General features: G+C 42.2%; 2 protein-coding genes across 3 annotated transcripts in view; both read left to right on the plus strand.

The window, feature by feature from the left end:
• The first annotated feature begins 4763 nt into the window (after positions 1 to 4763).
• Positions 4764 to 17963, plus strand: CUNH21orf58 (chromosome unknown C21orf58 homolog). Its single transcript, XM_026048966.1, has 8 exons — positions 4764 to 4823; positions 6320 to 6377; positions 8040 to 8107; positions 9177 to 9323; positions 12767 to 12881; positions 14209 to 14348; positions 16143 to 16357; positions 17775 to 17963. Exons 1-8 carry the CDS (start codon positions 4764 to 4766, stop codon positions 17776 to 17778), a joined length of 807 nt encoding a protein of 268 aa, XP_025904751.1. The 3' UTR covers positions 17779 to 17963.
• Positions 17964 to 22065: 4102 nt separating this feature from the next.
• The window catches only part of KMO (kynurenine 3-monooxygenase), a 13443-nt gene continuing 8125 nt past the window's right edge, over positions 22066 to 27383 (plus strand). Inside the window, exons 1-5 of one of the 2 annotated variants that reach the window (XM_026048152.1) lie at positions 22167 to 22220; positions 23633 to 23702; positions 24912 to 25009; positions 25979 to 26068; positions 26731 to 26779. In XM_026048152.1, coding sequence (XP_025903937.1) covers positions 22167 to 22220; positions 23633 to 23702; positions 24912 to 25009; positions 25979 to 26068; positions 26731 to 26779 — 361 coding nt within the window. Of the gene's footprint in view, positions 22221 to 23632; positions 23703 to 24911; positions 25010 to 25978; positions 26069 to 26730; positions 26780 to 27383 lie in introns of both variants that reach the window. The other variant, XM_026048159.1, reaches the window with a different exon arrangement.

Below are 27383 nucleotides of genomic sequence, written 5' to 3' on the forward strand. Positions count from 1 at the left end.
ACGCCGGAGGCGACGCCGAACTTTCGGACATGGCCGCCCCGGGGCCTTGGCCCCGCCTCCCTCCGCTGAGCGGGCCAACCGCGAGGCGCCGCTGGGCAGCGCTGGCCATAGAGAGAAAGCGGGCTGGGCTACCCCCTCAGGGGGCGGTAGGAAGCTCTCCGGGGATTGGTGGGAATCAGTGGAGCCTTGAGATTCGCCAGCCAATGGCGAGGGTAACCGTTACTCTAGCCCCGCCCGCCACCGCTAACTGACTCCTAGGATTGACAGCGCGGGCCGCGGCGCGCGCCTTGTGCTCCCGCCTCCCTCCGCGCCAAAGAGAAGCCCCGCCCACCGAGGGCCGGGCTGCTCCGGGTGGCCCGTTCCAAAAGCGCCTCCACGCGGGGCTCCGCCCCCAGCGGGAGAGCCGGCCAATGGGAAGAGAGGCGCCCCTGCCCCGCGAAAACCGATCCAACCAATCACGAGCCGCGACGTTCCGCGCCTGCGCCAGCCGCCTGGGCGGCCGTTGAACCGTCAGGCGGCCCCGCGGCACTCGGCGCCGCGCGAGGCGCCACGTTTTTGTTTTGTTTCATTAATTCGCTCTATAGTCGCCTTTGGTGCTCGATGGTGAAACAGGTTCTCCCAGGAGTGTTTCTTTTCAACACCGTTCTCAGACTTTTCACTAGCCTGTTTTCTGTTACTTGGATAGTGGTTCACGTTGGTGGCCTCCACATTACCAAATCAGCTGAATATGAAGTGTCTTGTTGATGCCCAGTTTCTCAGTCTAATTTACTTCTAAAACTTCCTGCACATATAATATTATTCCTTGCTGGCACAGCATGGACTGTTTTATATATCTTTTGGCATTATAGCATCTCAGCTTGTTTCCCCTCTCACTGAGGGAATATTGGGGGGGCGCATACCATTGTGTGGTTATGTTCAAGAATTAAATAATAGGACTAAAGACTGGAGCAGCTTGTGCTTCAGAGTCCAGAGGGAAAGCTGGGTGCTAGTAACAACATAGTGAATAGGTAAGGTATTTCCTGTGCACTTCAGAAAATGTCTGAGTTGAGATGCAGGATAACCTTAAAATAACTGCAGAGGCCCCTATAGAGAAAGCATTCGCTTTCTTCCTTGAAGACCAGTTTGGCTCTTCCAAGGAAGAGTGTAAGTTTTAATGACCAAAGCACACACTCACAACCAGGCAGTGAGAACAGGTGAATTCCTAGGACTAACCGTTATCCCATGCTTTGCCACCTCTTTGTAGATGATAGTTTGTTTTGCCTGGTGAGTCTAGCCAGGTCCCGTGACTAGCAAACATTCTTAGCACATGCCTTTAGTGCTAGGAGCTGCACTGTGAAGAGGTAGCATTACCAAACTGTAGTGCAAAAACTTGTAGCGGACACCAGCTGAGAAAAGGCAAATTGGTAAACTGAAAAGAACAGGATTCATTTATTTTTAAATACAGGGTTATTCTGTTCAATCAGATGTCACGTAAATTTGTTTTATATTACTACTTTGCTTTCTCCAGAGAAAAAGTATTTTAAACAAACACATCTGCTTCTTTTTCTATAATACACCTCTCTATTTGATAAAGTCTCTTTTTTTAGTGCTAATCTCATTCAACTCAAGTGTCTGCAGTCTGGAACTATTTGAATAGGCCTGTTTTTGGTGGCGTGTCTGTGGGCCAGGGGCCAGCACAAGCAGCACCATTTGGCTCCTTATCTGTGTAAAGGATCTTAGTCCTGTCAGAGCACGTTTTGCCACCACATCACCTGTTTGTGCTGGGGCCAAGCTTACCTGACAATCATAAAAGCAGCAGAGGTGACTTGCATCTAAACCAAATTAACTGTAGCAGTGGTAATGCCATAATGAATGAAACCAGACTGAGAATTCAGGATGTTGCCGCAGCACACATGCAAATAAGGGAGCAGCCTTTGCAGAGAATAGTGGCTTGCCCATGTATTTAATCAGTATAATTTGGTTCAAACTGGGATTGCTGTTTTCAAAAATGGATAAATGTGGGTAAACTCGCCATTGATACAAGAAAACTAGACCATTCTTCGAGGAGGGTCAAATATGCCTGCATTCTTCACAGCTATTTTTTTCTGAATTATTTTTAAGCACTTTCTATGAAAGCTTTTGCTTAGATAGATGTTCTGCCATTTATCTTACTCAATTGAAAAATGTCTTTTCATCAGTTTATCTTCCTTCCAGTCAACTAAGCCAAATAATTCTTGCCTAGTCTTTTTAAATAGAAGAAAATAATGACTATGTGCTCTTTAATGTATCCTTCTATTCTTTAAATAGGAAGAAAAATGAATACAATATAGAGCACATGATCCCGCTTTCATTTTCTTGAGGTCTTCTTTCCTTCTTAAATTGCCATGTCTAAAAATAGTCACTGTATTCAAGCTGCGACTTCAGCACTGCTAAATAGAGCAGAATAATCGTCTCCCATGAGGTGCACACAACACTCCTGTTACTCATGAAAAAATTAAATTTGTCTTATTTTGAATCATACTCATTTGCAACTACTTGTTTGAGATTCACTTCAACTGTAGATCCTTCTCTGCAAAATCCTACCGTGTCCAACTGTCTTCCATAAGGTTATATGGGCCACATTTCTGTAAAGTCATTAGCAGGTTCTAAGATATCCCTGGAGTAGAGATTACTGTCTGACCAGGGCATCCACAAGCATGGAAAGGAAAGGTCCATTAGCAGCTTTGCAACAAAGCACTTTTTATATCATACAGGATCTTCTTTGGATATCTGTAACAGCAAAATTTTCTGCTTCCCTCCACAGACAGTTACTTAGCACTCTTGCTGTATTTCAATGACAAACCATGCTTTGTTTTTGTCAAGCTTTCTTGTAACCAACTATTGCAGTAAAGACTCTAAACATTTATCACAAACTAATCAAAATATCAGGCATATTCATCAGCCATTGAAAAAGGCTAATACAGTGATAGGAATGCTAAATAACTGACATGTTGCTATTGTGATTGTCTGGAAATATCAACGCGGTTTGCTTTGCTATGTCGCTACCCTGAATGCTGCAGCAAGTCTTGGCAATCCCATCACAAAAGGATTTATAAATTAGAAATGCACCTCTCTACATATCTAGAAGCAAATAGGATAAACATGAGGTTACAGATGCAAAGAACCCTAATAGGTGAGTTCAGCGATCTACCTAATGCAGGGCTTTCTAAGAGTAACCAAGAGCAGAGGCCAAGAGAAGGCTCTAGGAACAGTCCCCATGTCCCTTTGTACTGTATTCTCCCAGCTTCCACTAAGTTATAAGAAAAATCTGTACAAGGAAGAGTTAACTGTATGGTTTAGCTTAAAGAAACATCTGCATGGGGTTACAATACAGGAACACAAATCATAAATGGCATGGGAAAAAGTGCATTAAGAATGGATATATACACACTATTTTGTACAACAAGTTGGGATACTTCCAATGAACTTTCAGGCATCTAGTCTTAAACAATCTAATATGGTTTGTCTAACCCAGAAGCAAACTATATGGTGCAGTTGACTTGCATAAACATTACTCATGTGTAAGCCTACTTAATTAGGAAACTCCTTTCTGGGGGTTGTTGTGGATGTTAACAGCATTAAAGATCAAATAAGTTGGGGATTATAGCAGAAAAAGTCCATCCATTTAGGTTAGAACTTGCAAAAATATACACAGAATTGTTCCTCTGGAAAACTATAGGCCATATACAGCTGGAAGGTGAGAAGGATTTCTGTGCTGCCTTCTCCCCTCCTTTGCATTCAGAGGTGAGCCTTGCCAAAGCAAGCTGGGGCCCAGATCTGACACTGCAGCTATTTTGGGGATCCTGTCTCTCAGCTTCTGTGATTTCTCTGGTCACTGCCAGCCTGGGTATTTTTTTAAGGCTAGGTTACATACACCCTATGTGTATGTCACAGCTGGAGTTTGTTGTTATCTCTCAGCTGTCACAACTGCCAACAGTAGCTCACCTATGCCTTGGCTGTAGGTTTCAAGTAAGGATACTGTGGCTAAGCATTCCCAGGAGCAGAGCTAGAGTTAAAATATGATGCCAAGAATCAGCACCTATTCCCTAAATTTTATCATTCCTTGGTGTTGATTTTATAGATGTTACTAGAAGCTTTGTTAAGAGGGAAAAGGCACTCTGCAGGCTGCTCAAGTGATAATGAGCAAAAAGGCGTTAGAATATTCTTTGTTCTTTTACTCATCTTGGGATAAGTTCATCTATTTTCCTTGAAAAACTTTTACAAATTACCCTCTTCCTTTTGATAAACCAATACACCAACACAAAAGGCCTTGTCAAAAGCATTTGAGCTTACATAGATTATATAAACTCCAACACCTGGAGATGAAGGTGTTTATATTGGGAATTGTCACTATGGACTTAGCAACCAGGTTACAGGTGCCCAGAGCTCCTTAGAGCGCATTGTCAACAGAGGGCCAGCTTTAACAATGCTTCCAAGGAAAGGCTGGCAACCAGTACCAACAACCAGATTCATGCTGAGGTAACCTGCTGTGACCAGTGCAATCTGCAGCACAAAAATGCAGTGAGAGAAACAGCAAAAAGAAGCTGTGCCTACAACATTGATTTTTTTAAACTTTAGAGTGAAACAGAAGCCTTTATTTACTTAGTTTTTCTTTCCTCTCTCTTAGTAGAGTAGTGCTTCCATAAAGATGTTGGAGGAAAAAAGGGACCACTGAAAACCTGTCTGCCTTTGCTTAGCTCCTTAATCCACTTACCAGCTGCCTACACTTCTGGGGGGTTAATATAATGACAGATTCTTCAGTGGTGGATCACATGACTCAACTGAAACTCAAGCTCCTGAAAAAGGTAGGTAGTAACTCTGCAGGGGTCTGCTTTGCTCTGCTTTCTGCTGATGATGTTTAAGCATTAAAATTGTAACTTAAATGTATTTCTAAGACAGAGACTCTACTTTGACCTGCAGATCTTTTCTGCAAGTAGAGAGAGACCAACGTGCATTAGTACTATTTTGATGTGATTGGAAACATCATCACTTAATTAAAACACCTGAATTACCACCCATAAAGATTAGCAGTGTTAGTGAAGGGAAGGCCTCATGTGGTTTTAAGGTAGCCTCATATCTTTGCTATTGTCTACTTTTCCAGATATTGTATTGCTATGGAAGTCTAGCTAGACCCTAGCTGAAAGCACAGTGCAGAATACAAGCAGCTCCTAACTGCAATTCTACGCAGATTCACTCAAGGTTCTCTGCTTGGCCCTCTTCTTCCATTCTCAACCCGTCCAACATGCACTAGCAGGCATCTTCTGTATCCCTGTGTTCTAAGACCTGTTTGAAAAATGGTCTAGAAGGAAAGACAGTTTTCCTAGAGATACAGATGCTGGAATCAGCATCTAACTTTTGTTTTGTTTGCTTTGCCCTAGAGAAAACAGTTTCTAGGAAGGGAAAGCTTTTTGCTAGGTTAAAGACACACAGAGGTTGAGAACAAAGACACAATAGCATATAAGTAAAAGGTCTTTAATTTCTGATACCTAAAGAATAGTAAGGGCTATCTGCTCTCTAAGGAACAGGGAATTTAAGCACAATGATATGGAAAAAGGGGTAGGGACCTCACTGGCCAGGGTATGATCCCACAGTACCTTGGAGAGATGAGGAGAGCAAGTCCAGAAGTGGTGGTCTAATTCAAATAGGCACTCAGATCACTAAATAAGCTGTAAGTCAGGTTAGAAAGGCTACTTACAGGTCAGAATTAATTGCAGTAACAGCTTAGTGGATCCATAGCAATAAGGTAGAGCTATAGATGATAGAGATGATCACTTTACAGCCCAGATCCCAAAACAACATGACCTATAGCTAGAACTGACATAGAAACCACTAATTCCCTTAAATAACTCAAAGGGTGTGGGGGAGAGGAGGGGTAATTGCCTAGGGCTGAGCTTAAATGGGCTCCTGTGAGGCTCTGTGAGGTTTTGGGTGAGGTTGGTAAGGTCTTTTGAGGTATGTTGCTGTAATTATGTTGCTTATGCTGGTTACTTAAACCTGGATTTGGTTGGAATCAATTTTTTTTTTCCCTCTGATTTAGCTCTTCTGTAAAGTAGTTGATATGTATAAAATAAATTTTTCTAAGTATGGGGTAAATTAACTAATTAAAAGCACATGTTTAAGCTATAGCTCTTTACTGGGATGTTGTTTCCTATCTTTAGGAATGCTATGTTGTAATTCTCAGTAGTGCTTAGAACTTAAGAAGCAGCTCTATCTTTACCCTTTTATATAACACAGTTGTTAAAATAGTTGTGACCTTTGTTTTCTGTTTCATAATCAATTCTTATGGTGGCTTTACTTATAGAAATTAGAAAATGAATGTGAGAACCTTGAGAGGATGGATTCACCCCTGCCAGCAGCAAGTAAGTGAGAGGTACTCATTCTAATGACAGATGTAGTGGAGGAAAGGGTCAGTGATGCTTTCAGGCATAAGTTTTTTAATAAGCTGCAGCAGAAGGTATAGTCTTATTAAAAGCTAGATGGTGCCTGTGCTCCTGTCAATGTGGTGGGGAGGTTTTTTGAATAATCAGAGCTTGCTCTGTCTTTGCTTTGGTGGCAACGATTTTATCTTTGTACAAAAGAGGCTCTCACTTTGAGTCAGTGCTGCCTGAGCTCAGTCTAGGTGCCTGCATGCTGTTGCTGTAGGGGATGTGGGTTTCATATGTAAGTACTAATGAGGACTCTCAGAAAGAGTAATAGATGCTCACTATATTTTTGTGTTTCTGTGTTTTTTCTCTTGTTCATGAGTATTTGAAAGCTACAAGTGCAAATGATCAACCAAGTATAAAGGTAGAGCAAAGAATGTCTTCCTGCCCAGGTGTCCTTTGGAGTTTCTCAATTGTGGGTGATGATTAAATTGGTGCAAACTGCTGGTTATTTCAACTGTATTAGCTCCTACACCTGTAGATGGGCCCCTTTGGTGGTATGGCTGATACAGGTGATTCTGCATGTTCTTCAAAAGGAGCTGTTTTGATTGCTCTGTGTCTCAGGAAACTGAGCAGGATGAAAGGCCACTTGTTAATGCTGTTTTACACCTCTGAGTTTGAACTATGTAACTTTGTGTAGGCCACAAATACTTGTTAAAAATAAGTGGCTCAGATAGTTTATGAATTAGATAATGATCTAATATACTGAATATATACTGATATACTATATACTAATATACACTAATATACTAATATACTGATACTGAAGGAGTTATTCCTCCAAAGTGTATTAATAATTTCCAAATAAATCATGCATCTTTTAGCAGGACTGTTAAAATGCTTAAAATTACTAGGAATCTAAGGTGTTGCATATATATGGTACTTTCATGTGAGTATTGTTTAATGGAACATGTTATTAGTGAGTGAAAAGTCATAGTAGACTTTGAGAGAGTTTGATAAAGGCAGAAGATATTCTGAACTCCCTTGTTTATTAAGTTGTAGCTGTCTCACAAGCTTTTATAAAGAAACCAAACTTAAGTAATTTCATAAACATGTCAGGGTTCCTGCCCACTTTTCCTGAACCAAGCTTAGGACCTAGCCTCCACTGTATTTATTTATTTTTAATTTTAATTTCAAGGGAGTTCAAAATCAGCCATATGTGGGAGGAATTGAAAAGGAGGCTGCTTCAGAATTAGAAGGTAATAGAGAAAAGCTGACATTCAAAACTAAAGTTATTTTGATACATCATAATGAACTTTGTTTAGATTTTGCACATCATCCTTTATATGCAGAGGCTGTGTCTAGAAAACTTCAGACTAAAATGAATTTAAGAAGGTTAAAATGAGACTTTATAGAATAATCCTTAAGAAGATACATTCTATTTGTAAAGTTGCTGAATAGTGATTTCTGTATGTGTTCTGAAGTCATTGCCCATTCATGGACTGGACAAGAAAAATAACCTAAAGTGTTTTTTTTCTGGAAGAAATCAAGGTGTTTTAATACCATGTTTTCCAGAATTAATCTTATAATATAGGTGTTAGAATAGCTATGTGTTTGTGTCTTTTTTTATTTAAGAAGATAATGGGCTCCCTTTTTCAGGGAACAGACATGAGGATATGCTTCAAAATGCCTTAAGACGAAGGAAAGATCTCCTGCAGGAGCTTAAGGTAAGAGCCTTTTGTGTTAGACTAGAGAGTGCAATTTAATGTGATAGTAGTAGGCTTTGAAAGATAAAACTATTACCATAAGCAATAAAATAGATGAAAACTTCCTCCTGTTTAGGAGGAGATGTAAGTGCAGCAAATGAACAGACTTTGGAAGTTCTTTATTCTGTTATACCCTGCAAATCTCTTCCTGAGAAACAAGTGGCAATGTTCCCTTCCCTCTCTTCCATGCAAGTCTGCATAGCTCTTAGAGGCAGTTTTTTTAAAAAAGGAGGATTCTTTTGCTGTGACTGGAGACCTGCTGTGCATCTACTGCTGACCCAAAACAGTGCCCCTGTCTGGACCTACAAAGGGGAAGATTTCTGCGGATGGAAACAACGAAAGATGGAAATATCAAAGAATGAAAATTGCAGTGTCTGCATATCCACTATCCATGTGGATTCTCTTCTTTTCTGCTATTTAATTCTTAGGCTGAGCAGTATTCATTCTCTGCTCTACTGATCTGCATAGACCAAACTTGGCTATTTTGATAGCGGGGAGTAGGGAGGAAGAAGTCTGAAGAGTGTGTTTTGTTCTATTTGGTGCTTTGGTGTTTTTCTTACTGCAGTTAACAAGGCTTCCACTGGCCTCACTTGGTCTGTTGATTCTGTTTATTCTGAACTGCTGTATCATATCACTTTGAAATAGTGTCAAAATGCAAGACTTATGGGGGTGATCAAACACTGATGAAATCTTTTCCCAGAATTTCTGTCTTTTTTCCCACTCCTTTGTCCCTCTGGCTTACACTGACAATCATGTATCTTTAAGGTATGTGGGGGTGCGGGGGGGAAATCCTTTCTTTGTGCTTGGACAAACTGGTGCAAAATCAGTTGTCTGTTTTCCTATATGTAGAAGTCCCTTGCATTCTGTTTGGTAATTCAGTGGTGATGGAGATTCTGTAACAATGTTTTGGTGAGATACTGTGCTCCTCTATAGTGTTTCAAGGGCTAATCCCAGTTAGATCAGTAAGTGTAACTACATTGTCTTTGTTTCTGTTAAGAGATTGTCTTTAAGAAGATGCTTGATCTTGCAGGAGCATCACCTTTTGGAAGAACCATTACAGCCACCTGTGCCAGCTGGAGGATACTGTAAGAACTATAGAACTGATCCTCAGCACCTGATCTACCAGCTGCCTTTTCCAGCTTCCCAAGCAGAGCCACCAAGGATCATCCAGCAGACAGTAAGGATGCTCCATCCCCATTCCTAAGAAACACATACTAGCACAGTACCTGTTGGAAACAGCTATAGCAAACAGAGGGACTTGGATCTGTATAGAATCACTGATCCTACCAAAGTGAACATATGTCTTGCTATTAGATCAGACTATCTAGATGTAATGGAAGGGAAATCTTCCACTTTAGAAATAAGGCACAAAGTTAACAAAATGCATGATTAACCATTGAAAAGTTGCCAGGAGGGATGGAAGCATTAAGGTTATCGTGGCTGAGACTGATTTGAGGGAACACTGGCTTTAGTTAGCTGCAAACTGTCAAGCTCTAGGCAGAAAAGTGACTGTCATTTTCTGGTTGAGTACATTTAATAAGTTAGAATAAAGGATTTAACAGTCCGTTTTGGCCTTAATGATGTGAAACTCATCAATGGACAAAAGGCTAGTTCTAAGGCTTTGAAAATGGTCATTCTACTTGATGGTCTTGATAAATGATTTGTTTGAAGATAGAAAACTGAGGGTAGGACTTAATAGTCAGCTCTAGCAGCAGAGGGAGATCTTCTGCAGAGCCCTGCAAGTGTCTCTGCTGTCCAGACATTTAAGTGGTTTGGAAAAGAGGGTGAGCAGTTAATTAAGTTTTCTTCAGCTAATTTAATATCAGCAATAATAAGAGTATAACCTTTGGAAAGATCTTAGAAGCCAAAGTGAGTGATGGGAAAAAGCTAATAAGTGACATCCAGAGTATGTAAGTATAAAGTGATGCATGGGGGTAAAAACAGTCACCTTCGCTTCCAAAATGATGAGCTGTAAGCCCATAACCACTGAGAAGCAAGATCTTGAGTGTATGATACAGATTTCCATTTAAAATATCACCTCAGTGTTTAGTAATGTGTTTTTTTGTTGTTTGCTTGTTTTTGGTTTAGTATTAGGCATTATATTGGGGAAAGGAATGTAGTTATGGTACTCTGTGTAGTTCTAGGCTTTCTTATGTAATCACTCCTGAATCACTTGTGTTTGGAGGCTTCCATTTACAGCCTGTGGGGGTAGATTCTGGAATTTAATTGTATTCATTGCTGTGTCTCATTTTCCTTTAGAGACTTCTCTACTTCTAGGATGCTCTTAGACAAAATACTTAATTAGCCTTGTAATTTAGTAGCTGGATAAGAGAAAGCATTGTGCTTTTTGGACAGTATGATACAGGCTTTATCACTGCATCGTTGGCTCTGATGTGTTCTGGCACCAGTAACTGCAATAACATTCTGTCTTTAAACATTATATATCCAAGCTAAGCTAGGCCTGCCAAGTAATATCACCATTTTCAAAACCTGCTTGCTAGTTTTTCTTCAGTTGATGAGTATCATAGTGCCTTTTTCTTTTCTTCTCCTTTTTTTGAGAAAGGGAGAAGGATTATTTTCTAATTAGAGAAATGTTATCCCAGTTTTATTAGCATACAGCTGGACAGCTCCTTAATCCTGACTGCAGCTCAGGATGTACTTAGTGCTTGACTTCACTGAGACCCACTGAGTGAAGAATAGTATGCTGTGGGCTGGGCCAGTCCTCAAATGTTCTTCTTTATGGCTGCACACTACAGCATGACACAACATTTGTTGCTGAAGACACCAGGAGAACAGTGAAAGCTACAGGCTCCCCCACAGAGATGCGGGACAGGTTGTGTGTCTCTCACTTTGGTGTGATCTGAGCAAGGCATAGAGAGCCTGCCATTGGAATAGTTCCAGTAGCAAAAATTGTCACAGAACTTACTAAAAAAAAAATATGCTTTGACAGTGCTACAGGGATGGCATAACAGCAAATTCATGTCAGAGGGATATGATGGGTGTTAAGGGCCTCCCAGGACAATTGTGCCAGTTTGGAGGGAGTCTGCAGGAAACTGACTGTGAGTCAGAAGACTCCTGGTCTCCTATGTGATGGTAACATATCTGACCCTATTCCTGTGGCTTCAAAGGATGTGCTGAAGCTCCTCATCTTCCTTCCCTCCGTGCAGTCAGGAGTTTGCTGTTGCCAGCACAACTCACTCATTCCCTGCTGAGGAGAAGCAGTAACTGAGAAGGAGCTGCTTACAGGTTGCTGTTTGCAGCTCTCCAATTCTCCTCCTCCTTCCCTGTGATTGCCCTGGTGCATGTTCTGCATACTGCCCTGCCTAATGCAGATACAAAATCCTCCCTTGCTTCCAGATTTGGTTTAGGTGTTGAGTTTTATGCAAGATGTTAAGGGAGAGGTGACTGTCACATGTTTGTCATCACAACAGCTGTGCAAAAGCTCTTTTTGTTCAGAAAAGAGGTATCTCTGAGTTATCAGGTGTATGAAGAAGTTAGAAGATACTATTTTATGCTTTTCTAACTTAGGAATGTAAGTTGAGGTTGAATTGCATAGTTAACACTTAACTGAGGTTTAAAACATTGTGTTAGTGTTTCCATGAGCATAGGCCAGTGGTGTGCTTTCTGTTTATTAGTCATGTTAAATGCCTAAATACTGACATGGATCTTGGTCTCTGTGCATGCTGTGTCCACATGGCAACACTTCCAGAGATGTATCATCAAATATATATATATGTATGGATGTATTAAACTTCTGCCTCTGACCTAACTGTAAGATGGGAGAAACCCTGGAAAATACCTCTGAAAAGTAAAGTCTGGATCTTTCAGTACCCAGACAGGTTCCTTTCACACCCAAAGTGGAAATGCTGAGGCTACCTGTAAAAAGCCATCTTATCCTCTGCTAGCTGTGGCTCAGGGTATGAACAAGCTGCCATAGGATAAAAGCTAGAAATAGCAGTCACTCTGCAGTGACTGCTTTGCATGCAAGGTAACTTGAGGTAGCATCTGTCTAAAGAGCCTAATGCTTCTATGTGAGACTTAAAAGGGAGGAACAGATGAGCTAGTTCACATATTCTGTTCTGCCAAAAAAGTTTTCCTTTCACCATGACCGTAACTCTGATTCATCACACAATGAGGTGTTTTTTTGTATTTGCAGTGTAACTTACCTTTTAAGGAAGCTGCCTAAAAGGGAGAAGAAAAGAAAGGAGTGGCTTGTAACCACCTCTGGTATTGTGCTGTGCTCTGTGCCAGAGTGAACATTCATGCAATGTGCCTGTGTGGTGTGGTTCACATCAGTGTGGTTTAACTGATCTAGAGATCTGAACAGGGCAGCTGCTGGTGTGCTCCCCAAAGTCCTGTTTCAGAACAGGAACATGCAAAACTCATTTAAATTTTCCACACTCCCTGCTAAGGACAGGAGTGCAAAGCTGAGTGCAGTACCTTCAAGCTATTATTTGGGCACAGAGTTTGTCTTTCCATATATAGCTTGGGATCAGCTGCTGTCAATGTGAAACAGGTGCCAGAGGTGACAGACAGACCAAGATGCAGAGAGCAGTAACCCAAAGGTGAGGGATCTGCAGGCCAAGCACAGCCTTGACTTTTTCCACTTTCCTTCCTTAGATACCTCCACAACCAGCTACTATCATCCAGCAGATACCTCAGCAGCCCCCACTAATAACGCAGATCCCTCCTGCCCAGCCTTTTGCAGCTCCTCACTCTGGAAGCATCAAAGAAGGTAATGCTTGCTCAGTCTGGCAGCAGGTTTCCATTGCTTGCATCCCAAGAAGGCAAGAAGTGTTCTGCTGTAAGGGGAAGGATACATGGGGCAGCATCCAGTTTACAAAGTGATGTTTTGTTTTACAATCAGGCTGCTGTTAGAGCTATGGGAATTGCATTTCATAGAACAATATTCCATTTCTGAGACCTTCAGACATACTGCTTTTCTTAAAATTAGAGTGTATATAGTCAATGGAAAAACTTGTACAGGAACTGTGGAGAATTAAAACATAAATCCAAAATGCTGAGTAGTAGTAACAAGAATGGCAGGTGAAACTCATAGAAACAGATGGTTCCAAAATCAACAAACAAGCTTCTAAAAAATCTGTTTCATGCTTTGTTTTCTTTTAGTCTGCTCTCCACTGTCCTTTGAGAAAGAGGCTTTTATTAAGTAAATGAAAGGCCTGTGTTTGGAAAGAAGAAAGGACAGCTGAAAGTGCTCTTCCAAACGTATTACTATGCCAACAGAAAGCAGTCTAGTGTATCCATGGATTGGGCGATGTTACTGTGAAACAAAACATGAACTAAAAACTGGAATGACTTCCTTGGCTCAACCTTTGGCCACAGGTTTCTGCATGCTACAAAATATCTCTAGTCACTAAACTACAGTAGTTCTTTGATTTCATCATTTGAGTCAGTTTATTTTCATAAATGAACTAGTCCCACTACAAGCTTCTGAAATTGATGCATTTACAGTAATCTTGATATGACCAGTTAGTTAGACTTGCTTTGACTGTTTTCATCTCAGTTAAATTAATTCAGCTGCATAGTTCCTTCAATATCAGGGCCCGGACATGGAGAATAGATCTATTCTCAAGGACACATGGTGTGGACTTTCAAGGTGGCACTGCAATATCATGGATAGTGGAAGAAACTTTGTTGGAAGCGATGCTCTTGAGGTGCCCCCTGGGCTTTGGCTCAAGGACTCGGTCCCTACTGGGCTGAGCTCCACTGGACAACCTTCCTCTGCCCCATCAGTGAGTGTAGCTGGTGGGTGGGAATAGGGGGCAGGTTTACAGTGAAACTACCAGACAAAAGATGCTCAACAGCTTCACTGTGGAAGGGAGGAGGAAAAGGAGAGCTGGCCTGGGTGATTGGATTCATAGGCATGATTCTGCGCTGTGTGGCCAGCTAATGCCAATATTTCTTTTCAGAATTGGTTTTGTCTTGGCAGTGTGGTCGTGACCAGTCTGTACACTGGAGAGTTATTTCTACTGAGGTGCCTTTGCTGTTTGAATGCTTCTGGTAAAGCTGCTCTTTTCTCCTTTGGTGTGATCTCTCTGTAGATATGGTAGAGATGATGCTAATGCAGAATGCTCAGATGCACCAGATCATCATGCAGAACATGATGCTGAAAGCTCTGCCACCGATGGCATTTGCACAGCCTGCTGGACCCAACTCTCTCCTGTTTCAGCAAGCTCAACAGGTAAAGCCACTAGGGTTTGAAGAATGTCCTTGTTTTTTTTTTTTGTGTGTGTATCTTAAGTTTTCTTCACAGTGCTATTCCTTGTAAGTACCTGTGGCACATTCTCCCTTAGCCCAAAAGGGCAAATTCTGCCACCCAATGCCATGTCCTTGCCTGGCTTGGATCTCCTGCGGGTTTCACATGTGGTTCTGTTTAGCACTTTGTGGAGACCTGACAGAAGAATGCCTTGGGCACAAGAGCAAACTGAATAGCTAACAGACTCTGTGTGGAAGAAATCTATACTAGGCATCTGCTGCTGCATCTGGAGCTTTAAGATGCTAAAATCTGATTTTCAGTGAAGCAGCATCTAGTATGGTGTCTCCAGGCTCCACCACACAGTGATGCAACTCTAGTCAAGACATAGCAGCAGGGTTGGCTTTTGTGGGTGCAAATCAAGTTGCTGCAAACAGCAAGGCAATACTTGTGCTGCAAATCCCATCATTTGTAAAATGTGACCTGGCAGTCTTTAAGTGGGCTAGAGCTGAAACATGGATAGTATGGTTGCACTTGGAGCCTCACAGCACTAGTTTTGCACCCTCTGAAAAATCAATGGGTACTGTATGTCGTAATGGCAGCTTTTAAATATGTTTATGTATCTAAGATATAGGGATTTTCCAAAACAGATGGGTGTCTAATACTTAATAAGCAGTAGACAATTTTGCACATATCCTTAAGGTGTCCAGTTTCTAGGCTATTTTTAACAATCTGATATAGATACTTAGCTGCCTTAAATGTTTTGGAAAAATGTATTTCTAATTTCTGCTCTGAAGAGTGTATTATCTAAGAAGCGAGGATAATTCTTTGGGGAGAAGATGTGTCTTGTGGTGCACAGACCTCCCTTACACATTTCACCCCTTTAATATTCAGTTTCATTATGACTTTACCCTTTGCTGTAAGAAAGATTTTTTACTTGCATATTAAAACCATTAGGTATTAAGAAAGTAATTTCCATCCTTCTGTAGCAGCCGGCCAGTTCACTAACACCTTTCCTGCATGCTATTTGCAAAAGCATTAAATGACTGAATTAAAAACAAAGCTTTCTGTTTAGCTGTTGGGAGTAAGAAATATAATATTCCTCCATATCCCATCGTTCACCCAGGAGGGAGCTGACACTTTCTGCACCTGTTGAGGCTGAATGTCTACTTTGGACACAAAGCATTTGATAGCAGCTGCCAGCTCTCATGTTTCAGGGCACTGAAATCTCAGAGGCTACAATCAGTCGCAGCCAGCAGGCTGCTGTGACACTGACGGGGTGATTTATTTCTTCACGGATTGCTCCATGTAGATTTGTTGTGGGGATGGCAGGAGGTGCTGGCATTACCATGTGTCAGAGCTGGGCTGAGTTCTCAGACAAAGGAGGCAGGTACTTAGGTTACAGAAGTACTTCTTACTCATATTGAAAAAGCAGCCATAACTGCTTCTTGAAAGAGGAGACCACACTGTTCTCATAACCAATTTTCCCAAGGGAGCTCTCATGTCCTCTGTTCCATCAGATCACTAGTGCTTTCCTATTTTCCTTAAACTTTATCTCTTGATTACTTCTTTAAGTATTCTTTCTGAGTAGTGAAATAGCCGGCTCTTATAACAAGCATTTGCTGGACCTGTTATATTTGAGCCTGTGAAACTGCTCTGGCCACAAGATAAGGAACTCTAGGCTGAGAAGGCTGAGCAGAAATACCCGTGCTTGGTCAGAGTTGCTGACAGTCTCCCTGTGGCAGTACAAATTTAATAACTTGCCGTTTGTTCCTCTTGCAGGATTCGCAGTTTGCTGCTCCTGTGCTTGTGAAAGCAGAAAGGCCCAGGCCCTCCGCGGTGCACCACCATCACCACTACCCTCCCCCAGGGGTGCTGCCCCCCATGGGCTACTCTGTGTGGCCCCCAGCAGTGCAGGCTGGGCTTGTGGGGCAGAGTGCAGGATTCCCAGCCATGGTGCATCACGTGCCTGGAAGCACATTCCCTGTGGAGCCCACGTGAGTAAGGGGGATGGCACACAACAGCATTTGTTTAAACCCTTCCTCCTGCAGATGTGAGGTATTAGGGTAGAATAGAAATTCTCGCTCTGTAAATTCTCACTCTATACTCTGGCTTCTCACTAAGACCAGTCTAGAATATTGTATTGAGCATAAAATAAGATTATGGAGGCTTGGACAGTCACCTGTTAAACTAAATCTTATGAAATAACTTTGCTAAGTAATTAAGGCTCACTTACTGTGAAAGAAATGTGAGAATGGGACAAGCTCCACAGATGCCACCAGGTAAGAAATAGCAGTCTTAGCCATAACTCAGCAGGGCTGACTGACTCCAGTTTGCAGTGGCGGTTCTACTGGATTTGGGGTATCAATTAGAATCTGGCAGAGACCTAAATGAGAGCTGCCTGACCTGCATTCAGGCTAACATTTCCTTAAAATACTGTGGAAGCATTTGCTAATCAAAAGAGCCCCCAAAAAAATCTGTTTACAGGGATGGAAAATATATAAATAAAGCTGAGCTGCCAGAACAAGCATGTGTTTGCAATTGGGATGTTAGTGTTTTTGTTGTTTGTTTTCAAGTGCAGAAACTGATGGACTTCTCCCCAGGTTTCCCCTAGGTCTATAGCGTCCTTGAGCCCTCAGAGGTAAGCAACCAGCTTCTCCTGGTGCTTCCTTGCCTGTGTCTTCCCTGCTGTCCTAGAGCTCTTCTTGGACTGCTTGCTAGGTGTAGGCAGATCATTCCCAGGGACTAGCTTTCAAATGATTTATTACTGTGATCTACTACTGTGAATATTAGTGGCAGTAGGGGACACTGGCAAGGATCCAAGCAAAGATAATGTCTTGCCCTATGTAGCAGGAAGAGATAGCAAGAAAGGAGAGAGAGAGCAGCAGCGCTAAGAAGTGTTATGTCCTGATGCTGGTAAGGAAATACCATTGAGAGTGTTGTTTGGCTAGGAACAGTGCTACTGCTTTTGTCAGAACAGTGTTTGTTTCTGTGCCACTTCTCTTCCAAAGGCTCATTAAATGGAAGCATGAAGTGGAGGTAGCTGCATGCTCAAGATCCTCTGGCATGGTGTCTCCATGTCTGCTTTAATACAGGATTTGAATTCCTGGACAGATGTTTAGCTAATGGGATTGCAAAGAATGAGCATTTCCCACCCTTTTGTATGGATTTGCACTCTGTACAGGTATACATCTCAGCTTCCAGCATCAGTACAATTAGCAATCTTTTACCTATTTGCCCAAATCAGCAAAGGGAGGTCTAATATTTAAGCAGCTGTCTTTTTCCTTCTTAGCTACCTTCCATCATGAATTCTGAGCTCTTACACATCTACACTGTCCTTTTGCAGCTGCAGGAAGGTTATTTCTGATTACCACCAAACTCAGTAAAACCAAAAACATGTTTTTCATTTTACAGGTAGCCTGAATACTGACTGCACACTAAATCATCTTTCATTGGAACAGTTCCTAAATAGTCTGACAGACTAAAGTCTGTACAATTGCACATTGGTGCAAGAAGTGACACAGAAAGACTGCAGCTCTTCAGCTGTACCATGTGCTTGCTGTCAGCTCACCAGTTGCAGATAATTCAGCTGTTTCTTCTCATCTTCAAAGCCTAGAGCAGCAGCAAATGGTCATCACTTCTTCACTGTCTTTCTTGCAACCAAGCAATTATGTGTCCGAATGTTCTACAGGCCTGACATCTTACAGTAGCCCCAGGGGCATGAAACAAGCTTAACACCAGTATTGTTTGAGCTGTCACAAATGAGCACAAATGACCTAGTTCCAAGGATAAGAAGCCCTTCACCTGTGATCCAGGAAAATGCTTTACAAAGGAGGCAACTGCCTGCCTGGGGGAAAGATAATGCAAATAGAACAAAGGATTTATCAATAAGGTTTTTATTATCTAAAGCCATTAATCACCCTAAAGTATTCTTCTCAAGGTTTTTTGTTTTACTAGAGAATAATGTTTATTCTATAGTAATTACCTGTCTGGAGAATCAGAAATTAGAGGAGCAAGGCAAATGCAAGTTACCTACATAATATATGAAGATACGGATGTTGCTTCCTTCCAAGCTTTAGGTTTAGAAGGCTTACAGTATATGGATAGATAACTTTAACCAGGGCAGAGGGGGAAATCTGTTTTTCCTCATACTTAAATGTTTAAATATTTAAAATGCAATATCTGCAACCATGTTTAACTGCAGTTCATTTTTTCTGCCTCAGGAGGTCTCTGCCTCTCAGTCCTTTGAGTTTTCTACTTGTAATGCTACCCAGAGTTTTTTTTAACCGCCTATCGGAGATGAATTTATGCTGTCTGGAATCGTATGTGTGTTTCATTCTTCCATAATATTTCTTTCATATACTCAGGGTTTAGATTTGGTCAAAAATCCAAGGTTATCCTTGAATATTAATGTCTTCAGTGATATATTGTTAATCAAGACCATTTGCTTTACTTTTATAACTATTGTTCAGATGGCAGCCTTTAATCTGAGACTCTCCTTTTTTAGGTTTCCTTTGCCATCTTTCTGGCTTCAGAAAGCTAAGTGTTATTCATATGCCATTATTTCCCTTCATTGGCCTTCAGTGATTGTTGTGCTTCATGCAAGAAGATGAACAATGAGTTGGTAGCACTTACGTGCCTTGTTATCTTGTCTGTTTTTAAACCGGATTTATCTGATGCATCATGAGGGAATTTATTGATTCAGAATGCTATCATCATGGCTGATGTATTCTACCAAAATTAAAAAGAAAAGGAAATCTTTACACTGGTTTTGCCTAAAGAAATGTGTGATTGAGTTTGAAGAAAAACAAGACTTGAATTTTGCTTGGAATTGTTACCTAGAGAAAAAGATGCTATACTTGATATAATGCCAAATTTGTGAAATTTAATCTGCTATACCAAGAAAGAACTATTTTCAGTAGGTCAGTTTGGCAGAAATTAGTTGATCTAATCTAGATGAGTTGATCATCTTGGAAGAAAAGCTTTCAAACTGTAGCAGTGGTCAAAGTCTCCACTGCATGTGGAGTATCTTGTTCAGGGTTGGTGAATCATCATTAAAGCCATTAATGCTTGAAAATGTGTTTCCAGATCAGAAGTTGGATGTTGCCATCTGCATTTCCAGAGAGAGACTTTATAAATGGAGCAAATAAGTGAGGAACTTCACATGTGGTGTTTTACTTGTTCTCTATCCTGAATCTTCTTACCGATTTAGGTAAAGTGTTAGGATTTTAAAACACTAGCACATCTCACAGGATATGCTGCTCTGGATGGGTGTTGCCAGCACTACAGAGATTAAATGGGTGAGCTATAGAGAACCAGGCTCTACTAATACAGTCTGTGGCATTTTACAGAAATGCTTTCCAAAGCAGCAGAGTTAAGCCTGAAGTTTCTTCAAGGGACATGCAGTTCTTTCTGACCTTCCATTTCTTCTTAGCTAGGTCATTAAAGGTGAAATGATCCTTAAATGTTGGGTTAGCCCAACCTTGGCTCTGCAGCACCTGTGGAGTGGGTGGGAACAGTGGCAGATGGGTGCTGCCAGCCCTGGGTAAGGCAGGAGCTTCCATGTGAGCTCCAAAACAGCTGGACTGATGCCTCCTCCACAGGCAGAATACATGTACACCTGCCATCCTTTCTTTTCTTCCAGTCTTCCTGGCTGCTTCTGTGTCTGTGAGTGTCTATTCTGCCTTAAATAATACCAAGCTCTGCCCTTGACATCTTCTTGACCTGCATGTTTGGCTCCCTCAAACCAAATTGCTTGCTCCCTCCCTTCTACCTTCTCTCCCACAAAAAATTATATTGAAGCATTACCAAGGTCATTGAATCATGGCTGAGATTGCTTGTGAAGCTCTGACCCAGCCATCCAAAGAAACACTATTATAAGACCAACTTTAATTACATGGTGCTATGCTGTATTATCCACAGGAGATCGTGAATTAATTAGCATATCTTAAAGCATGGTTCTTAAATTAGTAAGGCACAGTGCTACAGTAATCTGTAAAGCCTGCAGCACAGGCAGCCAGAGAGTGCTGGGAGGGAGCTTTCCAAATAATAACTGGCGCTGCTGGAAGCTAATGCTTTGCTGACAGTGCTCTGAAAATAATTTGGAAATAATTTTACTGCTAATTATCATGTAAACCTCACTTTGCTCTCTGGCTTTTCCCTGTTCTTTCTGTGCCCCTTTGCCGCATGCAGGCTTTGTGGGTGGGATGTGAAGAAGTGGGCCTGAATACCAAACAGGGCAGTTGAGGCTGGGCAGGAACACTTCCCAACCCTATGGATAACAGCATGCTAAAATGGAGCCTTCAGAGAGAACATGAAATCCTCATCCTGGGAGATTCTTGGAACAATTCACACAGGAATGTAGGTATTATGTGTAAAGAGAGTTGATCCTGCCTCTGGGCAGACTTTTGTGTTCGCTTTTCCTTGCTATAGATACATTAGCTGATAGATAATATAAATCAATTCATTGTTATGTAGATCAGGGAAAACTACTGGAGTATCCTCAGGGGTGACTTATTTAAAGGAAATGTCCTTTAAAGGAGAGGCATTTACCTACACTAAAAGGTTTTAATTGCCTTGATCAACCTCACCTATGACCATGCCATGGCTCCAGAAGCACCATTTAAGCTCAGCCCTGGGCCTTTAGTCCTTGCCTGAGCTATGTTGTAGGTGTTGTCTCCTACATGGTTGCACTTATCTCTCTGCCTTGCTGTGGAGCTTCTTGGTCCAGATCCCTATCCATGGACTGACTCCATAGCCTCCTCTTGGACCTGCCTTCTCCTTAGGGACCTGCCTGGTTTGTTGGTCTGTCTGACCCTAGTTCCCTCCTCTGACCCTGAGCAGCTTTGCTCCAGGCTGTACATTGCAGGGCTTGCAATGAGTGGTCAGTAGTGTATGGGGCGTTTTCTCTGCTCGTTATTATATGTAGGCTATAATCTAGATACTGTAGGAGTAGTGGAGAGCTGAATTTCAGTGTGGCCTTATTTATTTTTACTTTAGATCGTGTACTATATTCTTGGATAAGGAAGAGTATTTGTCCCCGCTTTAGGACAAGTCGCTTTCTAATCCTTATTCCTGAGCTCCTTACCACTGAAAGAGCTGAATCGGTGTTTTGGGGAAGTTTTGTTTATTCCTTAAGCCTGCTCTGTACAGCATTGTCCACTCTTTCAGCAGAGCAGTTCAAGGGAAAAACTTGTGAAATGGTACACATGGCTGAAGGTGTAGGAGGACTGTGCAGTGTGGGTAGGGGGCCTCCACCCAGTCACATCCCCAAAAACTGTCCCAAACCACGCACAGGTTCTGCGGGTGAAGGACTGCTAGCAGCTGGGAGCAGGCTTTGGTGAAGCAATTTGTCTTTATTCCTTCCTGCCAGGGAGGAGGTCTGTGAGCACCCAGCAAAAGCCAGGTGGCTGCAATTCCTCCTGCTCAACACAGGCATGCAGGCTGAATTTTATTTGGTGGGGGGAAGAGTGAAGCTTGAAAACCAGGATTTTTAACAAATTTCAAAAGAGGTCTTAAAGCAAACTTAAATAGTGCTACAGTCATATTAGGGGCAAATGAGCAGTTCTGCATGCGAGGCTCAATGTGGCTAGTTATAGTGTTAGGCTGATTTACTGGGAGATGATGTGGAAATGAAAATTTGAATATTAACTAGAGAAGGAGAAAAAGGGCATGACTCAGCCACCCACTTCCTTTTTCGTCTCCTCCCCTCTGGCAAATGTAGCACATCAACAAAGTGAGAAAGAGGTATTTGCTTCTCGTGATAAAGTAGCAGTAAAAATTTGCTCCTTGGAGGCTGCCACAACAATGAAGCCCAATGATACACGGGAGAAGAAAATAGCCATTATTGGAGGTGGTCTGGTAAGATGCATGTTTTTGACTCTCATTTCGTTGCATCTGTTAGGGAGTCTGGACTATGACAGTGTTGCTTGGTTATAGGTTGGGTGAACATTCATTTGAGCTGAGCTTAACCATGATGCCTTCTGGAAAGGCAGCTACGTAATAAAACTTATCTACACAGAGAACGAATGTCATGGAGACAGCTTGATAGGAGAGGGAAGATACATTTGAAATGCAAGCAGCTGCTTTGTCTACTTTATCTATTTCCTTTTTGTGAGATTTACTTTCTCGTAGCACAGCTCATTCACTGCTTTGTTTTGCAAATTAGGGAAAAAATATCTCCTTTCCTGAGTTTAGATCTCAACGAAGCCTTTTCTTTCACTGTGCCTTTTCTTACCCTGTCCTCCAAAAGGGAATATTTTATTATCGTGGAGTTGCTTGAACTAACACTGTGAGAAATAGTGAGACCTTTTTGTGCAGCTAGGATTCTCTGCTAAGAGGCCTGCTCTTTGAGATATCTTAAAGATACCAAAGGTGATAGTGGCAGATATCAGTGTAAGTGAAACAAATGGTTCAGCCCAGTCCAAAAGCTACAGTGCTTTGCCTAATGTGGTGTAAGCAAATAAATCCTGCTGCCCAAAGAGCCCTTTTCTCAAGAGAAGGCATCTGGGAAGTAGAATAGTAGTGGCTCAGGTACACTAAGTTACAGGCCTTGCTTGGACATCACACACAGTAGCACAGAGATTTGTTGCACCTTCAGAGCCCTGCTCTCTGCACTGGTGGGCCATGTGTTGGGAAACTGCAGGTCAGGTTCTGCCCTTTCAAAAGCATCAAGCAGGGCTCCCTGGGACATCATCTGGCCTCTTGGCTATTTCTGGTTTTAAGCAAATCACTCAATGTGAAATGCATGGTTACCATACTCCTAATGTACACCTGTAATTACCAGGCTAAAAGAAAACACTGTCCTCTGTCCACTCTTGGGTCACAATTTTTTTTATGTTGCTAGCTGCTGAGTGGGTTGGCTTTAAAACAGCATGGAGTATGAAAGTACCCAAGTCTTCTTTTAGATTTATGTTAGGCCATTAACATCTTGATCCTCATGCTGCTAGAAGAGAATTCTGAAATAAAGAACCCGTAGTTCCTGTTCTGACATGGTTTAATGGAGAAAATTAGGAATACAAGGAGGTGGGATATAGTACAGATAGTGGCATCCACTTAAATATAAAACAAGGCATATATAGCTTTATTTTATGTAGTATTTTGCTTTCATACAGGTAAGTCAGTCTAGCTTCCTGGAGTCAGTTCCAAAGAAATGCTGCAGAATCCTGGATTCTAACAAGCAGGATAAATGTAGTCCACAGAGGAATAGGGAGCTTGTTCATATACTGAGAACTGTTATGTCCCCATGAAAATCCCCCATCCTTCTCTTGTAGGTGGGTGCATTAAATGCCTGTTTCTTTGCCAGACGAGGTTTCCATGTTGATGTTTATGAGGCAAGAGAAGGTAAGTCCAGTCTAGTTATTGCTTTATTAATATTTTGGTGTCTCTTACAGCAATTTCTGAAAAAAAAGGCAAAAACAAAACTGCATGAGCACATTGAAACTGGAAAAGCGAAAAATAGAATCTGGAAGAATTGTTTTTAGGATATTATTTTTGCTCTTTTCTTTAGCTTCTGTGTGTGGAGTGAAGCATTTACTTGAAATATGCTATTTTGTGTGGATAGAACCTACCACTGAGTTACTAAATTGATCCCCTTTAAATATTGATTCTTAAATCCTCACTTTTGAAAGTTGGTTTCAATGTTAAGAATTATAGGTTGGTACCATTGTCACAAGCTGAGTCAGAAATTTGAGCAATTACTTTTGATATATTAGGGTTGTTGTCCATTAGGATTAAAAACTCTGACTTACAACCACTGTAATCGGTGGGAAGGCAGGCATGCTGGCAGCAAGAGTAGAAGTGACATCAGCCAGAAGAGCTATCCTGCATTCTGTGATTAGATGTAATGAATCCACACTGAGTAAGTAGGTTGACCTTGCCTTCTGGTGAGGCTAGTGGCAAAGGCTATCCCTGGAAGAAAGCTAGATGCAGCTTCAGAAACCATTAAGAAGAGGAAAGACTTTTTAAAGTGTGGCAGCCTTACTGTTTTCAAAGAGTACTGGCATAGAGGGGTGTATTTCCACTTCTCAGAACAATCTTCGCTGGCACATGGAAGCGTGTGGCCACCAGCAGGGCTATCTGCCTTAGCAGAAACATGCAGTGTTTGTATTTCTTAGATGATGTCTAAGGACCAGAAAGATCATAACATACATTCAGAAACTCAGGTAGCACCTTGAATATCCCTGCTCATCAGCAGCACCCAGGGCCCTTTATCTCCTTGTAGGGATGCGGACACCTTATTGTTTCTCTGACAAGTGTCCCAGACAAGCAGCTCAGTGGTCGTGGTCTAACCTTTACAGGGAAGATGCTGACATGGAGACCAAACTCATTGCAGGGAGAGAACAAGGAGCTCTGGTTCTTCAGTGCCAGAGCTATGACTGTAGCCCAATGAAACTCTGTATTTGGGTGGTGACTTTCTTCTGGAGCTGCTGTGGCTGCAGACCTCACCCTGGCCCGGTGTCACTGGAGATCACAGGAGATGCAGCCCAGCCTGGGCTCTGGCCTGCACTGCACATGTTGACATTTGTGTAATCCACCTCTCTCTCTGTGCAGATATCCGAGTGGCCACTTTTGCCCGGGGCAGGAGCATTAACTTGGCTCTCTCCCACAGAGGACGCCAGGCCCTCAAAGCTGTGGGGATGGAAGACCAGGTATCCTCCTCCCTCCCCCTTAGGATGCTGTTAACTCAGGCTGGTGACCGATGGGCTCTCTCTTCTGCTCCCCAAGCACTGCAGTGTCACTGCAGGTGTAGGTCTGCTTTCAGGAGGGCTAGATAGACCTTTCCTTGCTGCACACCAGCAGCCTGGCCATCCTTTGCCTTGTGGCACAGGGCTGGTTCACTTGCCCTGGAGGCTGCCACCCTGATCCCCAAATAACTGGGGCTCTGCTGAGGCCTGCAGACTTCATGACAGAGGGTGTTGGTTTGTCATGGTATCCCCTGCAAGACCATCAGTCAACAGGCTTCTTCCCGTGTTTACCTCTCCCCTGTGCTCTTCTGCCATGTTTGTTGTCACCTTTGGGAGGTAAAAGTCGCTGGAGAGAAACTGATATCACCCCTGAAATGTCCAGATTTGTATTTTCTCGTAATGTCTTAAGCTTTTGGCCTGCGTTTTTCACTGCCTTCATTAACATGCTCTGGACTGGTGCCTGAATGTGCTGTAATTTCTCTATGCTTGCACTCTCAGAGCCTGACCTCTTCTCCAGAGTGCTCAATATCATTTAAAATCCAGATTTTCACACTGATGTGATCTTTAAACTTGCCCCCCATTTTAAGGAACCCAGCTTTTGGCAGCTCATATCCCAGCAGCAAAATATAATTTGGCTGTTTTCCCCTGCTCCTTATACGCTTGGGTTTTTTCATTTCAGTCCAGAAATCACTCACCCTGATTTTTGTGAGAATGAGTTTGTAACTCATCTTAGTAAAATGCAGTGACTTTGTGCCTGTAGCCTTGTAAACTTTTCCATAGTATATGAGCACGGAGCATCGCATTTGTCTGGTTCTGGCTCCATTTGTCGCACCGCATGCAGTGTTTATGGAGGGGATGGTGTTAGTGGAGTGTGTCCTGGGCTTTAGCAACTCAGTTGCCAGCAGCCTGTAGCCTGTTCACTTCCAATTTCAGATCGTGTCCAAAGGCATTCCCATGCGGGCAAGGCGGATACACACACCTACAGGGAAGAAGTATTCAATCCCCTATGGGAAGAAGAACCAGGTAGTGGTGTTCTGTCATTCCTGAGGTACTCCCAAGAGCAAAGGGGATCTTTGGACTTGTTTACAGCTCTGTGTGATGGGTTGCAGCTGCCCACAGAACAGGGATTAAAGGGCATCCACAACGACTGAGATAATTGCAATCCATAAAGAAATTCACTTACCTCCATCTTGGGATTTGCTGCTTCCCTATCCTGAGCAAATAGATAGTATTTGTTTTATGCATCATCTGATTTGCAAGCTGATGTGGCTGCCCATGCCTCCAAGTAAAGTTTTACTTTTTCTTTCTTTACCTTTTTTGGCAAACCTGAAGCACATAAATTTTGATTCCCATAACTCTTCACAAAGCTTTGTCTCCAGGGCACAATCACTGCAATACAGTTGGGTCAGCCTTGCTGTTTCAATTACCTTCCTCTTTTCTCCCACTCACTCCCATGTCACAGAAAACAGATCACTGCTGGAGAATGTATCCAGCCTGGGGTTCATACTCATAGAAAAGATGCTGTGAGAGGGGAGAGGATTGAAGTGCATGCCCTAGTCCCAGGGGGGCTGTTACTGGGACACTTCAAGGAGATGGTTGTTCCCATATGTGTGTGCAGAATAGTCTTTAGAAATCCTTCCTAAACTCATCGTTTATCTGTGTGTTTTGTTTGTTTGTTTTTCCAGTACATTCTCTCTGTGGATAGAGCAAACCTAAACAGAGAGCTGTTAACAGGTAAGTTTCCAAGGCTTCTTGTGAATACTTGTGCACTCACTTCCCTGAGAACTTAGAGTTTGTCTTAAGAATGAAAAAAGTAGAAGTTTACTTTAAGAACCCATTAAGTGCTGTTGATGTGAAAATCAAATGCCATATAAAGAGAAGTGAAAGCGACAGATACAAAATGAAATACAAGCAAGGAGCTGTCTTTTGGGTTTAGAGAGGTAAAGATACGGTGGAGTTTTCTTCTATTGTTAATTATGTGCTCTGCATGGGATTGAAGTAATAGGAACAATCATCTCTTTTTTGAGTGGGTGAGGTCCTAATTGAAGAGCTTGTGGAAGAAGGGACAGGCCACGTGGGAGGAATACAGGCACGTGGGAGGAATACAGGCACATTGTCAGAGACTGCAGATGCGAAACGAGGAAGGCCAAAGCCCGGGTGGAATTACAGTTGGCGAGGCAAGTCAGAGACAACAGGAAGGGTTTCTATAAGTATGTCAATAGCAAGAGGAAGACGAGGGAAAATGTTAGTGCACTGCTGAATGGGGAAGGGGCCTTGGTGACGGAGGATGCCGAGAAGGCAGAGTTACTAAATGCCTTCTTTGCCTCTGTCTTTACTG

The sequence above is a fragment of the Nothoprocta perdicaria genome, unplaced genomic scaffold (genome assembly GCF_003342845.1).
Source record: "Nothoprocta perdicaria isolate Ctin4 unplaced genomic scaffold, notPer1 scaffold_11, whole genome shotgun sequence".
NCBI classification, from domain to species: Eukaryota; Metazoa; Chordata; class Aves; order Tinamiformes; family Tinamidae; genus Nothoprocta; species Nothoprocta perdicaria.